This window comes from Coffea eugenioides, unplaced genomic scaffold (genome assembly GCF_003713205.1).
Source record: "Coffea eugenioides isolate CCC68of unplaced genomic scaffold, Ceug_1.0 ScVebR1_104;HRSCAF=472, whole genome shotgun sequence".
Taxonomy (NCBI): domain Eukaryota; kingdom Viridiplantae; phylum Streptophyta; class Magnoliopsida; order Gentianales; family Rubiaceae; genus Coffea; species Coffea eugenioides.
Genome location: NW_020861421.1, coordinates 2,998 through 18,499, shown reverse-complemented (window position 1 = coordinate 18,499; position 15,502 = coordinate 2,998). Strand labels below are relative to the sequence as shown.

General features: G+C 38.3%; 1 protein-coding gene across 1 annotated transcript in view; it reads left to right on the top strand.

Moving 5' to 3' along the window:
* The window catches only part of LOC113754787, a 20,999-nt gene extending 8,963 nt beyond the window's left edge, over positions 1–12,036 (top strand). Inside the window, exons 2-11 of the mRNA XM_027299046.1 lie at positions 7,688–8,145; positions 8,381–8,439; positions 8,612–8,814; positions 8,870–9,118; positions 9,233–9,431; positions 9,582–9,698; positions 9,783–9,981; positions 10,051–10,755; positions 10,869–11,385; positions 11,554–12,036. Coding sequence (XP_027154847.1) covers positions 7,688–8,145; positions 8,381–8,439; positions 8,612–8,814; positions 8,870–9,118; positions 9,233–9,431; positions 9,582–9,698; positions 9,783–9,981; positions 10,051–10,755; positions 10,869–11,385; positions 11,554–12,036 — 3,189 coding nt within the window. The remainder of the gene's footprint in view (positions 1–7,687; positions 8,146–8,380; positions 8,440–8,611; positions 8,815–8,869; positions 9,119–9,232; positions 9,432–9,581; positions 9,699–9,782; positions 9,982–10,050; positions 10,756–10,868; positions 11,386–11,553) is intronic.
* The last annotated feature ends 3,466 nt before the right edge of the window (positions 12,037–15,502 follow it).

The following is a 15,502-nucleotide window of genomic DNA, read 5'->3' as shown; positions in this document are numbered from 1 at the left end:
ACCTTGGCCATCTTGATATATGTTGGAATATGGCTATATATCTATCTTTTCCTTTATTTGTTAATCCAATTTTTGGTGGGAATCTTGAGTATAAAGCACTTGCATGTTTATTTAATAAAACTAAAAGAAATTTAATAAATCAAAAATATTAAAATTATATAAAAATAAAAAATGAATTAAAGGAAAAAAAAATATGTAGAAAATGGATTTGGGTATTGGGCGGGATCAATCTAAACCCATCCCAAAATGATCCCGCCCAAGTTAGTCCCAAAACACATATGGGTAAGGTTGGGCCCAAACCCATATGACTCGGTTCCATCTCAAACCCAAGCAAATCCCGCCCATCCCGCCCATTTTGCCACCTCTACATAATCATCACTCCGGCCTTTTGCTGATGTCCCCTGCTTTCATACTAATAGTTTCACAATTTCTGAAAATCATCTTTGTTTTTCTACATATTTGAGCCCACACAATAAGATAGCTTTGTCTAGCTCACTAACAAATTCTTACAAAATTCACGCTGTTTCGTCCTAGAATACTTCAAAATTTTCATGACGGAGTTTAGTGACTTACAAAGGTTAGAAAAACAGGAATTTTTTATTTTTGAACAAATGAAATTTGAGGACCTCTAATCCTGTAGCTCTTGACTTCTCATGGCTAATTTGTCTGTAGATGTGTAAGATGATTTGAATTTGTCAAATGCATTTCAAAACAAATTGCTTGTGTTGCTGTAAGACCCGGTGGAACTGGTAGTTAGTAGAAATGGGCTATCTATCAATTGTGTGGAATGGATGACGTGAGGTGAATATTCTTGAATAACTCTCAACACGAAAACATTAAGGAGGGGAAGGAAGTGGCGGCGGTGGCAAGGAGAGGTGAGGTAGGGGAAGGGTTAAGAAGTTAATTAAAAATTTTAAAAATACCTTAAAACTGTTTTAAATTTTAAAAATACCCAAAAATTAATGATTTTTTAACTTACTTAGTTTGATTGCAATTCATACATGAAGTTCCCAAGATACCCTTATTTAACTGTTGAATTAGAAATTCGATTGTTTTTAGGTGGTGGCACTGTTGAAAAGGAACTTAATTGGATTCAAAAATTAAATTTAAGGAGCAAATTGGTCAGGAATAAAAGGTAGGGACTAAATCGACTTTAGAAAAAAATTTAGAGACGAAATTGGCGATTTTCTCTTTTTTTGAATTACATGGAATTAAGGTAATCCACAAGAGTGCCACATGTAAAAAGCCACTCTAAATCACCGACATTCCTAAATGATAGATACAAATATGAAAATCCCTAAAATTAAGAAGGTAGATTATCCATTAGTTTAATCTATCATTTGAATCAATGTTGCTTAGTATAGGACTTTCCAATCCACAAACCACAACGCAAAACCAAAGATGCACGAATTTAGTGTGACAATGCTTCACCAAGTTTGCTGTTTTTGATAGGAGAGTGGGAAGGGGTCTTATTAACGTACAATAACTTTTATTGTTCCAATAATTTGTCAATGGAAAAATTAGAAAAGCGATGAAGATGCCATGCATGTGGTTTTACTCTGCTCGTTTTTCCTGTTGTTGTTGAATTTTCATTATATTCCAGCAAGCAAAGTCTACCTCCATGAAACGGTCCAAACTCAAAGCATAGTTTAGCAATATTTTGAAACTTGAATCATTAATTGAACTGGTAAAATAATCGGTCGAAGTTCAACCTATCGAACCAGTTCAATCTTGATTCAAAAATTTTACACACTTGTACACACTGAACTATTTTTTATGGCAAAGCATCAAGAAGTTCAATTTTTTTTTGTTTAATATTCATTCTACAACTAGACGGAAAGTAGCATAAGTAGCGTACAGACTAGCAATTGGATGGATTGGGTGATTTTTGGACAAGTTGGTGTTGAATTTATATTTAAATAGGTTGTATCCAACCCACCCAACTATAGATTGGGTCGGGTTATATTGGATCAATCAAACTCATGATCCAGATATGGCCCAACATATTATTTTATATATTTTGATATATAATACTCTTTCACATGTATTTGCACATGTAAAATAATTTTTTTACATATATAAACAAATTTTCACAAGTATAAACATATTTTCACACACTAAAATACTTTCACCCATACTAACACACAATCACTTTTTAAATTTCATTGACGGAAATACATCATTTTCATACACAGACATTCCAAAACATATACTAACATACTTTCACATATACAAACTTACACATACCAACTTTTTAAATTGCTTTGTTGGACAAAATAAGCGCAGAAAATCCTTTTGTAAAAGCAAATCAAATCATGTACAAATGCAATCAAAGGAAACACCAAATTGAACTGAAGAATTATAGAATTCAAGCAAATGGTGTTATCTAAACAGATTATTTTACTTTTTTCTTTGAACAACATCTAAATTGATGTTAGGCATAAAGACATTTTCGTCTAATTGATAAAATAGAGGTTATTACACATGCTTTATGGGCAAAAAAGGATAGAATTGTATAATACAATTTATTTTTTGGCAAGTTATGGCATTGAGAATGTTGACTGCTGTTCCAATTCCTGGTACACACAATCAATTTGTATACAAGCTAGAGCAATGCATGTTTTACACGTACTACTTTTAAACAAATCTTTCAATATATAAAGCATGAGGCGTGAGTCTGGTGCTAAAATTTTTTTATCATTTTTTATTTTTTCAATATTTTCCTTATAAAAGTAAAAATCTATTAAAGATAACTACTAGTTGAGTAACTTTCAATAACTTCCACTATTTTTACTTCCAAATTCCAATAACTTTTTTCTGTTCGCCAAAAAAATTCATAATATCTTTTTCTATTGTTTGCAAAATAAATGAATTAAACTTTTAATAACTTCCATTGGCTTTAATAAAACAAGTTGACCTTTTCCTTTAATTTGCACACTCAAACAACTTGATTTAACAAAGTTAGCACACTCGAAGAAAGTAGAGAAAACCAAACTATAACTTTGAGAATTAATTTATAGGTGATATCTAAACAAACGCCTGTGAAATTCCTGACAGTGATAGTATGGCTAGTCCAAGAATCAGGCGTGAGATTCAGTTCAGTAAGTGGAAGTGGTGGCTTGGCTTTAAAACTTGAGAGATGGAGTCTCGTCAAGTGTGTGACAGTAGCGTTGATCACGAGAGAAGTAGCCAAATACTAAAGACAGCATTTTTTTTTTTTATAAATCAAAGTTTGGGTGGATTCGGTTCCGATTATCACTATGAGTCAAGATATACTTCTGAGACCATAGGTGATTTATAAAGATTCTTATAGATTATCCACTAATACCACCCTCACATCGATAGTGAAATTCAGACACATATAATCTTTTGTAAAAAATAAGCCGAATACTAAAATCAGATAGCTTTCTCTTTTTTGTTTGAATTTAAATATTATTAAAAAATAACAGGTTGGATAATGGATACCCAAGGAGAGTAACCCGACCCACCCAATAAAACTTGTGGGGCTTGCTTGACCCAACCTACTAAAACTCATCATTCAGTTGACCCAAGTCAACCTTTGAAATGAGTTGAGCTGATTATTGGGTTTCGCATTTAATTACCAGCCCTAGTAGTATAGTTGAGAATCTCTACAGTGAGATGCTAATCAAGAGAAGAACTATTGAACAAGCTGTTCACGTTCTTTTCATGCCAAACGGTTTATAAATGTGACGAGTTTAAAATGATTAAAAAAAAGTAAAAAATCTTGGCGGCCATTAAACTATTCCTTGCATCTACTTTTAACCATCAAATTATTTTTCATCTCAATTTAGCCACTCAACTAACTAATCAGTATACTCATGATCATTTCGTCAGATTTTGCTTTTAATCTACAAAATAAACCAAACACATGCAATTCACGTGTCAAAATCTAAGGGTAAATATATTCACTGAATTTCTTAATTCGAATCTAAAAATTTCAGCGTGCACTAAACTATTCTACTTGTACACTTTTCGCCACTCAAATATTTTTTATTTCAATATAGTCACTGAACTCTTAAATAGGAATATTTGTGGTCATTCCATCAAATATTTCTAGTAGTGCTAATGGATTGAGCTCCATTTTCATTTTGTGTACCAAAAAATAAGGACAATTTCGTAAGGAGTGAGCTCCATTTTTCATTTTGTGTACCAAAAAATAAGGACAATTTTTTGTTTACCAAAAAAATAGGAATATTCGTGGTCATTCCATCAAATATTTCTAGTAGTGCTAATGGAGTGAGCTCCATTTTCATTTTGTGTACCAAAAAATAAGGACAATTTTTTAGATTTTTTTCCCTCTAGAGCTTTATATTTTTTAAATTAAAGATCTATAATAGTTGCTTTAATATATTCTAATTTATAAATTTTTACAAAAATACTAAATTATATGCTCAAGTTCTTGTGAATTATTTCCAAGAATTCTAAAATTAAAAATGAAAATAATCGATATAATGAAAAAAATTTAAATGAAAGCTTGCTAATATACTATTTTTTTCTGAGTTGAGTGGACATTTTGAATGAAAGATCACTTAAAATCTATTGTTTGTATAGTTAAATGGCTATTTAAGATTTTTGTCTCATCTATTTGGACGAATTTACCCATGGTCTTTGGTGTGTGTGCACATGCAATTCATTCTGTTAGGGCTAACATCAAATTTGGACAAAATGGCCATTAATATACATATTTGTAAGTTGAGTGGCCATTTTGAATAAAAAATTAATTGAGTGATTAAAATTGTACGACCAGAACAATTTAGTTGCCACTGAGATCTTTTGTCTATAAGTCAAGAAAATCAATGGACATATGATTTGCATGTGTTCAATTTAATTTGTAAATTAAGAGCAAAATCCGTAAAAAGGGTCATAGGCATACTGATTCTAACTTAAGACAAAAAATAGTTTGATGATCAAAAGTAGACGCAAGAAATAGTTTAGTGGTCATTGAGACTCTTTGCTCTTAAAAAAAAGGTCATACACTGGTGTCCAATGGCTTAATTAAATTGTTTTAAGATCAATTACACTTATGACTCACAAAAGCAAGCGAGACATTCCAAGGAAGAATCACATACTAAATTCTTTCCTAATTTCTCTTTACTTTTCTGTTCCCCAAGTTCTCTCTACTTATTCTTCTCTTCACGAAAAGACCTTCCTCTTCTGGAGGATCCCTCCCATGTTGTTAGAAAGTCTCTTCTAAAATTACTTAGTGAGAGTTCTTTGGTTTTCTTAAGAATATTTAGTGAGAATTTTCTATTTTTCTAGGAGTTTCTAGTGAGATTTTGTATTGTTTTTTTCTTTGTATTAGATCTAAATTTATTCCTATCTAGTTATTAGATTTGAAAAATTTTTGAATCTTGCATCTATCCTGACAGATCTCATCATTTTTCAGTTTATTCATAATTAAATTGTGGATCTACTATTTCGAGTGCATATATATCCTGCCATTATATTTCTATGATGTAAATCAAATTGTGCTAGATAATTTATAACAATTTCGTCGATAAAATTTGCATTTTATATGCAAAAAAGGATATTCAAAAGAAGAATCAAGCAAACAGATAAATAACATGACGAAATAATGAAAGAGGCATAAATAAAAAATTTTCTAACTTGGAATTGCATTTCATATAGAATTAAATCTTGGGTTCCGTTTGGTCGGCGTGCTTTTTTGACATGTTTTTAATAGACAACTTTTTTAAACAATTTTTGTCTTAAGTAGCCTTCTAAACACCCTAAATTTTTTTAAAATACACACCCTCAAACACACAATGTTTCCTTTCTTTCCTTTCTTCTTTTTCTTCCTCCTACCCCACCACCGCAGGTCTGCATTCTACTAGTGATGGCAATGGCAGCACCTTCCTTTTTTTTCCTCCTCTCTCTTTGCTCTTCTTCTCCTCCCTCCCAACTCCTCCTCTCCTCTCCCTCATCCCTTTCTCCCCCCATGACCAGATGATAGAAACTTTTAACACTAAACTCACATCTCATGCTTTATATATAGAAAAGATTTGTTTAAAAAAATAGTACATGTATAAAACATGCATTGCTTCCTTGTATATAAATTGATTGTGTCTATCCAATGTTTTGAAAATCATATCAGACTGGCTGATTTGATTGGTTGAATTGCGAACCGGCCATGCCTTCGGTCCGATTCAATGCTAAAGCCAGGATTGACAAAAAACCAATCAAAACCGATGAACCAGTAAAAATCCAATCGAACTGTGACCTGCGTTTTTTGTATCTTTCCAAAATAACCCGACTAAAGGACATAAAGTCATAGTTGTAAACCCTAAAGTTAGCTTCCTAAAGTTCAGCTGTCAGACTTCCCTCTCTCTCTCTCCTCTATTTTTCTCTCTTTTCTCTAGCTTTGCTCCAATTTCTTTTTAGTATTTCAAATTTACACTATTTCCATGGCTTCTCCTTAGGACTATAACCTTTTATCTCCTTTCTCTAGTTTGCAATCTCCATGGCTCCATGGAAACCAAAGCTTCTAAATCTCCTCTTTCTTTTTTACGGTTTTTATTTTTATATTTCTTGTGTGCTAATTAATTTGCTGTGATTATTGTTTTTCTTGCTTTTCACGGTTTTGGATTGCCACAACATGACATGGTTTTTCTTAATTTTGGCCGAGGTTAATGTTTTTCCATCAACTCTCTGATTTTGCTCTTTATTTTCAATTTCATTTTTTATTTATTGATTTTTATTTTTTATTTTCCTGATTTATGTCGAAAGGTAATAAGATTCGATATGAGGTGGACACTACTTCACTTGTTTTGTTGAAATTAGCTTTTTTTGGGCTGAAGCTATCTTTTTTTTTTTTTGGCCGAAATTGTCTTTGTGCACACAATGAAACAATTATAGGATTTAACTCTTCCTTGCACAGTAGCTCATCTGAAATTTTTTTTCAACAAACGCATCTGACATTTTGTGGAAGTGTTAAAACATTGGACGAAAGGATGCAAAGCAAAATAATGGGCCTTTGTTGTTTGAAGCCAGGGTGAACAAGTGGACAAATCTTATTCTTGTTTTCTGTCTTGATCCTAATACTTGGCTCTATCGGCTCATGGGTCCTGGAACGTTAAAGAAGATGCTGTGAAAGTAGGCAAGATTCATAGATTGGTAAAAAAAGGTGAGAGGGTTAGGGAAAAAAAAGGATGTGAAGCATGTTTCCATTTTCTACTATTATTTCTCGCAAGATTTTTTTTTTTTTTTTGGAGTTGTAATCATGTTCAAGGTTAGATCTGAATACATCATATTAGCTTTGTACTACGGATTTATCATTTATGTGCTATTTTTTTAAAATATGTTTTTTTTCTTTCATTTCTTTTCATTTATCCTTTACTTCTTCCTTGTTTAATACTCTGGCACTTGTGAGATGTATTTTCTCAAGGATATTTATGTTCTTTTAATAGAATACCATATTATTCAGATTTTTAATTTTTAAAAATTAATTTAAAAATATTGAACCAATAAACCGGCTGGTTGAACCGATTGAACTGAGAAAATCGTGAACCGAAAGCTTAGCTAGTTCACTTGGTGGTTCAAGTTTCAAAACACTGTGTGTATCAGGTACTGGAATAGCAGTCAACATTTTCAACTCCATAACTTGCAGAAAATAAATTGCATTTTGCAATTTTATCCTTTTCAACCCAACGCCATAACTCAAGGTTAGGGAAGGAGGGATGGTAGGGATACTGGTAGCAAGTTGCTGCTTACGTATACAGAGGCTTTTCACAAGGGGGAGGATGGGTGTTATAAGGGAGTGGGAGAGGATACTGGGGAAGAGGCTGGGGGCAGACGGGAGGAGGAGAGAGCTATAGGAATAGGGGAGCAGGTAGGGAGTGTGTGGGAGCAGGGAGATGAGGGTGTGGGGAAGAAAGGATGGGGGGACAAAACTGTCCAGGGAAATGCTTGGGGGAATGGAGGGCAAAAGGAGCTGATGGAGGGCAGGTCAGGGAAGGATTCAGTAGATGAGGTGGTGAATTTTATGTGGATTGATGGTGAGAAAAGTGGAAGTAAGGTAAGGGGGGAGGGTATGGGGGCTCATGGGGTGATGGAAGATAACAAGAAAGTGGAGACAAAGGGGGGGAGGGGAAAAGGGAATCACAAGGTCAATAAGAGTTGGAAGAGGTTGGTACTGGAGGTTAGCAAATGAAAGCCACTGGTGGAGGTTAATAGGGATGAGGGTGATTCTGGCAAAGGGAAAAGGAAAGTGGAGGAGCAGGCAGGGAAGGAAAATAAGAAAAAGTGCAAAACGGGAGTAGAGTGGTGTGAGGGGACAACTTTCTGTGAGGGGATGGAGTCCACCCTTAATGGGGCTCCACATGCTCAATGAGAGCTGTGGTGTGAAACTGTCGTGGTGCAGGGAGCCCCTTGACAGTTCCCCAACTAAAGGAGTCTATGAAGCTCCATTCTCTATCATTGGTATTTTTATCATAAACAAAAAAGAAAAAGAGCTATCTGAATAATGTGAAGCAATGGATAAAATTCGATCATCTGTTTGCTGTTGATCCTGTGGGTTTGGCTGGTGGCTTGGCAGTGTTCTAGAAGAAGGAATTGCAAGTTAAAAAAGTGTTGTTCTCAAGTTTTACTATAGAATTGTTAATAGAGGATAGGGAAGTAGGTGGTGAATGGTGGTGTGTCTGTGTGTATGCTAGTGCTGATGTTAGGATTAGGAAGGAACAGTGGAAGGTCATAGCTAGGAGGAGTTGTCTGTGGGGAGAAGCATGGGCTATTATGGGAGACTTGAATGATATTACATCAAATAATGAAAAGTGGGGAGGGAGGCACAGGGCTGAGGTGAGTTTCCAGGAGTTTAACTCCTTTATAAATAGCAATGAATTACAGGACATAGGTTTGGAAGGAGTTCCCTGGACTTGGTGTAATAACTGGGGTAGTGAGGGAGAGGTATAAAGAAAGGATTGATAGAGTTTTGGGTAGTCAAGGCTGGATAAAGAGGTTTGAGAAGGCAAAATGTACTCATGTTGAAACTGAGGCTTCTGATCATTGTTTATTGGTACTGGATACAAAACCAGTAGAGAGGAGGTTCATGTTTGACAGGAGATGGTTGGGACATAGGGATATAGGGGAGGTTATTGATAAGGCATGAGGAGAGCAGCAGGGGGGATCTAGGATGTTTAAGGTTTAGAGGAAAATAAAACAGGTCAGAATGAACTTATTGAGTTGGAGCAAGCAGTGTTTTTGTAATTCAAAAAAGCTGATAGAGCAAGTGAAGAAGGAGATAAAGGAAGCTAAGGAACTGAAAAGTGATGGTTATAGGGTCAAGGTAGCTTGCCTGAAAAGGAAGTTGGTTGAGGCTTATAAAAAAGAGGAGATATATTGGAGTCAGAAGGCTAGAGTGGACTGGTTGAAAGAGGGGGATAGAAATACCAAGTTTTTCCATGCGAAGGTGTTAGGTAAGAGGAGGTGGAATAGGATTAGTATTTTGAGGAGTAGGTCTGGTGATTGGTGTAAGAATAAGAAGGAAACATGCCAAGAGATCACTGATTATTTTCAGCAGATTTTTACTTCTCAGAATCCTGAGGACTTTGCTAAGATACTATAAGGTGTTCCACAGACCATCACTGAGGAGATGAATAGGGAGCTCACCAGGAATGTATCAGAGCAAGAGATCAGCAAAGCAATCTTCTCGATGCACCCACACAAGTCCCCAGGACCAGATGGTATGTCCCCAATTTTTTTCCAAAAAGTTTGGCCAGTTATTAAGTCTGACATTGTTTGTGTAGTTGACGGTTTTTTTCATTCAGGTCATTTGCTCAAATCTGTTAATGAAACTTTAATCAGTTTGATTCCCAAAACTAACACTGCTAGTTCCATTTCAGATTTCAGACCTATAAGCTTGTGTAATGTCCTTTACAAAATCATTTCAAAAGTGCTCACCAATAGGTTCAAACTAGTTCTGAGTGCTTGTATTAGTCATTCCCAGTCTGCGTTTGTCCCTGAAAGGTAGATTTTGGATAATGTTTTAATAGCTCATGAATGCATTCATTTCTTAAAAAATAAGAGGGTTGGCAGGGATGGTTTCATGGCTATTAAATTGGATATGTCAAAGGCTTATGATAGAGTAGAATGGAAATTCCTGGCTAAAATGATGATGAAGATGGGATTCTGTCCAAAATGGATTCAGTGGGTGCTGGAGTGTGTATCTAGTGTTACCTACTCTATTAATTTTAATGGGGAGAAAAGAGGGTACATTAAGCCAACAAGAGGGTTGAGACAGGGAAATCCTCTATCTCCCTATTTGCTTTTGATCTGTGCTGAGGGGTTTTCCTCTTTGCTGAACCAAGCAAAGGTGCATGGAAGGTTGACTGGCTTGAAGATTGCTCAGGGGGCTCCTAGTCTATCTCATTTGTTTTTTGTAGATGATTCCCTGATCTTCTGTAAAGCAAATGTTGATGAAGCTAGTCAGATAATGAGGATTCTAGAAGTGTATAAACAAGCTTCTGGTCAGTTAGTAAATGTAGAGAAATCCTCTCTGTTCTTTAGCAGGAATGTAGGCAGTAGAATGAAGGAGGGGGTTATGAGGAAGTTGCAGGGAATGAGACTTGCTCAGCACAGCAAATATTTGGGGTTACCTCTACCCATTGGACGATCCAAAAGGCAGGCATTTGAGTTCATCAGGAATAAAGCTATGGAGAGGCTGCATGGATGGAAAGAGCAGTTATTGAGTCAGGCAGGGAAGGAGGTTCTGCTTAAATCTGTTATACTGGCCCTGCCCACGTATGTAATGTCTTGTTGTTTGTTGCCAAAGGATCTGTGTAAGAAATTTGCTCAGAGATGGCTAAGTTTTGGTGGAGTCAAAAAGGAGATAAGCAGAAGATTCATTGGCTCAGCTGGCGAAAATTGTCTGAAGTGAAAGCTGAAGGAGACCTTGGTTTCAGGGATCTTCATGAGTATAATCTGGCCTTGTTGGCAAAGCAGCTATGGAGGATTTTAACCAGGCCAAATCTGTTAATGAGTAAGGTTATCAAAGCTAGGTACTTCAAGGGGGTCTCTCTATGGAAGATGGAAAGCAATGGTACTGACTCTTGGTGTTGGAAAAGCCTACTGAGGGCAAGGGGGATTTTAGAAGCAGGGCTAAGGAAGAGGGTGGGTGATGGACAATCTATCAGCATATGGGATGATAGGTGGCTTCCTGATTCAGAAGATGGGAGAGTTAAAACTCAAAGAAGGGAGGAAGTGGGTGTTTTCAGAGTTAGTGATCTCATACAAGAAGATAAGTGGAACAAGGAGTTGATTGTTCAGGTGTTTGAGGACCAAGAAGGAAAGGAAATTCTGAGAATTCCTCTGAGTGTATTTGAGAGGAAGGACACTGTATACTGGATTAAGTCTAGCACTGGGGAGTTTACAGTAAAATCAGGCTACAGGTTAGCTAAAAGTCTTCTAGGAAGGGGGGATCATGGGAGAAGAGCAGCAGAATCAAGCTGTAGAGGGAAATGCACGCCCCAAGGCTAGAGTTTTCTTTGGGGACTGAAGGTAAAGCATAAGCTGAAGCACTTCATCTGGAAGTGCTTGCAGGGTGTGTTGCCTGTAAACGTTGCTATCAAAGAAAGATGCTCAACAGGGGATCCTGTTTGCAAATGCTGTGGGGAGTACCCGGAAACTATTGAACATCTGCTCTTTTTCTATGATAATGCTAAGGCTGTCTGGAAGACAGCACCTATAAGCTGGGAAGGGTTAGAGTGTTTCAGGAACAGTTTTGGCCACTGGTGGGAGGAGCTGAGGGATGTCAGGGCATTGGAAAGTGGTCAGGAGAGAATTGAGTTGACCGTTCTATGGCAGATATGGAAATCAAGGAATAGGAAGCAGTTTGAGGATAAAAGGATGGACCCAATGGCAGTAGTGCAGAAGGAAACTAGGGAGTGGAGAGAGTTCCAGGAGGTTCAGGATTTGGAAGGGGGGATGGGTAGCTTTAGGACTAAAGGAAAGGAGGGATTGGGGGGTTGGAAGGCACCAAAGGGAGGTTGGGTTAAGATAAACTCTGATGCAGCAATGCAATAGAAGATAAACAGTGCTGGTTGGGGGATGATTGCTAGGGACTGTTTTGGAAATGTGTTGAGAGCCTGGGCTGTGCCAAGCTCAGGTTGCTCAAGTGCTAAACAGGAGGAAGCTTTGGCTCTAAGAACTGCTATGCTTATGGCAAAACATCAGGGCTGGAGAAGAGTGGTGTTCGAATCAGATTGCAAGCAGCTCATTGATAAAATAAATGGGGGGGATGGGGATTCTGATATTGCAACTATCTTGTCTGAAATAGTTAGGTTGAAATCCAATTTTTACGAATGTTGTTTTTCCTTCACAAGGAGGTCTAACAACTCTGTTAGTCACTTTTTTGGCAAAATTAGCTTTAAGCTTGAAAGGTCCTGCTGAGTGGAAGTCTGTCTTCCCAGCTTGGCTGCTTGAATTACTTCAAGCAGATTGTAGGGGCAGTTGTTCCAATAGTACGTAGTCAGTTTTGGTATATATCAAAGTGTTGCTGTTTGGGGAAAAAAAACCCATAAAGCATGTGTAACTTCTATTTTATCAAATAGACGAAAATGTCTTTACTGCTAACACCGATTTAGATGTTAGTCAAAGAGGGAAATAGATGGGGAGAGAAGAGGAGAGGAGATGGGGGCAAGGGAAGGAGTAGGGATGACAACAGGGCGGGGTTGGAGCGAGGAACCCTCCCCTGTGCTCTCATCCCTGCCCCGCGCTCCCCCCGCCCTGCCTTGTTTCTTTCGTGGGTCTAATAAAAATTTGTTATATAATTTTATTATAGTCAAATTTTAATAAATAATCAAGTACTAAAATATCAATTCATCACAAAATTATTATCCATTGTAGTTTTACAATTGAAACTCATAAAAATAATTAAACAAAAGTTATTTGAATACAATCTAACATAACGGAACAAATACAACTAAAGTAGTCAAGTTTTCACTTTTGATACAAATACAATTACTAAATCATTATTGTATTTTTTTTTTGGAGAAAAAAGTGTTATTGTGTCAAATGTAATTAGGAATTTAGTATAAATATATTAGTAAATTTATTATAACTAATTAATAATGTCTATTAGTAAACATGTATAATTATTAGTATAATTGATAATATCAATTATATTACATATACTAATATACAATATATAATACATATAACTAATAATATCATTATTATAAGTTTGTAATTAATTAAGTTAAATATTATATATAATTATATATATATGTATATATGTATTTATATATTTATTAAATTTTTAACGGGTGGTGGGACGATGGACCCAACCCGTTTCTATACAGGGGGAAAAAATTCCCCCTCCTGTCCCACCCCAACCCCCGGCCCGTTAGCCCCCCGCGGGTACCCACTCCAATTGCCATCCCTAGGGAGGGAGGAGAGAGAGAGAGAGAGAGAGAGAGAGAGGAGACTGCTAGCACCGTCACTGGTAGCCTACGGAAGTGCCAGCAACAGTGGCCAGCAATAGGGAGGAAGGGAGAAGGAAGAGCAGTAGTGGGGTGGGGGGAGAAGGAGAAGAAGAGGAGGGGAAAGAAAAGGAAAAAGAAAAAGAAAGAAAAAAGGAAACAAAGAAAGCTTTACATAACTTTAAAAAATTTTCTAAAAAATTCCACCGTAAGTTACAATAAAATCTTATACAAACACCCAAAAAACTCATCACCCAAGCAGATCCTATATTAAAGGGCATACGTGTAGAAATTATTTGAAATAATAAACGATCCATCCTAAGACAGGATTTATGGGGGAAAAAGATGCTTAAGATAGGGAGGATATTACTGTAATTTTTTTAGCAAAATCAATCAATCAGACAAGTAATTAAAAACCTAGGACTGCACTCGGCCAGGCAAGAGGAAGGAGTCCTTCCATTACATGTGAGACCCCTCCCTCCATATGTCCCACCTTGGGGATTTGCAAAGGAAATAATTGATCTATTAGTTCCAGTTCATGGTTATTAATTAGTTTTGATTAATCATTTTAAATCTATGATTCCATTCAAAAGTTATTTGGGAAGTTCACAGATTTTAGATGCAGAGGCCCCGTCCTGGGCCTATACACGTGGCAGTCCAGGGAGGCCTGAGTTGGGTTTAGACTCCGGACCCATGGGAACCGTCCCGCGACCCTCCACTGCTAGGGCTCCGAGGAGCTCCAGAGAACGATCCCGTAGAGGGCGGGGAGGATCCCCCTCAGTGCGGGATTGAGACTATTCTGGCAGGTCCCGAAACGTACGGAGGTCGGACTCCTAAACAGGTATAAATGATAACACCGATTGCATAAGGTACGCTCACTATTCGCCAATTATACCCGACTGTTTTACTTCCCGTGAATCTCACTCACCGGAAAACTAACTTGATCGTCGGAGTGCCCTCGGGGACGACCTCGGGGCCCCCCTGTTAGATACTCTCCTATTCGCTTTGCAGGCTTGTGACACGCTCTTCTCGTCAGCACCCTGAGCTCATCAGGTCAGCTCGGTCAGGGGAAGCTCCGCGCTTCTTCAGTTAGCGCCGTCTGTGGGAACGAGGAAGGTACGGTAGTTGTGTTGGATGCTGAGAACACGTTCCAAACGAACCGTAGAGAACACCGATTCCGGAGCCGGCGAAGGCTCCCGGCGAATAGAGACCGAGGCGGCTCGGGGCGCCGGGGCCTCAGCCCTTTCAGGGGAACGGAGACAGCAGATCTTTCAGTTTGTGACGGAGAACCTTCCCATGCTAGAGGACATAATTCGGCAAGCAAAGGAGGGGGATGAAGTCGGGGGCGCACAGACCTCGAAGGCGAAGGGGAAGGAGAAGGAATCACCTCCCGTTCCCTCGGAGGATGAGTCACGGGACCAGTTCCCCAGGAGGAAACGACCACAGACTCTCCCTCGGCCGCGGGCCTTGATGGTCGGGGATAGCGAGAGGTACTCTCGCGACCGGTCCACTGGGGGCCGACCAAGGAATCCCTCCTCGTGGAAGCTTGCACGGAAGGAGCCTGAGCGCTCCCCCACCCGATCTATCAAGAGCCGGCCACGGGACCCCCCCAAGTGGAAGCCTGTCTGGGACAAGTTTGAGCAGATCCTGCGACCGCAGTTGTACGAGGACAACTACATCATCTCGCCTTTTACCCGGGAGAGAGAGGACTACCCACTATCCCGGAGGTTCAAGATCCCGAACATCGAACTGTACGACGCCTCGACCGATCCGGAAGACCACCTCTCGGTCTTCCTGACGCACATGCGTCTGCAAACCGCTGCGGATGCTGCAAAACCTTCCCCATGTTTCTGAAGGGGAAGACCCGGCTCTGGTTCCAGGGTCTGGCACAGGGGTCCATCCGGAGTTTCCCCGAGCTGGCCAAGTAGTTCGTCGCCCAGTTCGTCTCCTCGAAAACTTACTCAAAAAATGCGGCTCACTTGATGGCAATCAAGCAGAAGCCGGACGAGTCCCTGAGGAATTTCATGACCCGCTTCAACACGGAGAGCTTGCAGATCAGGGACAATGAC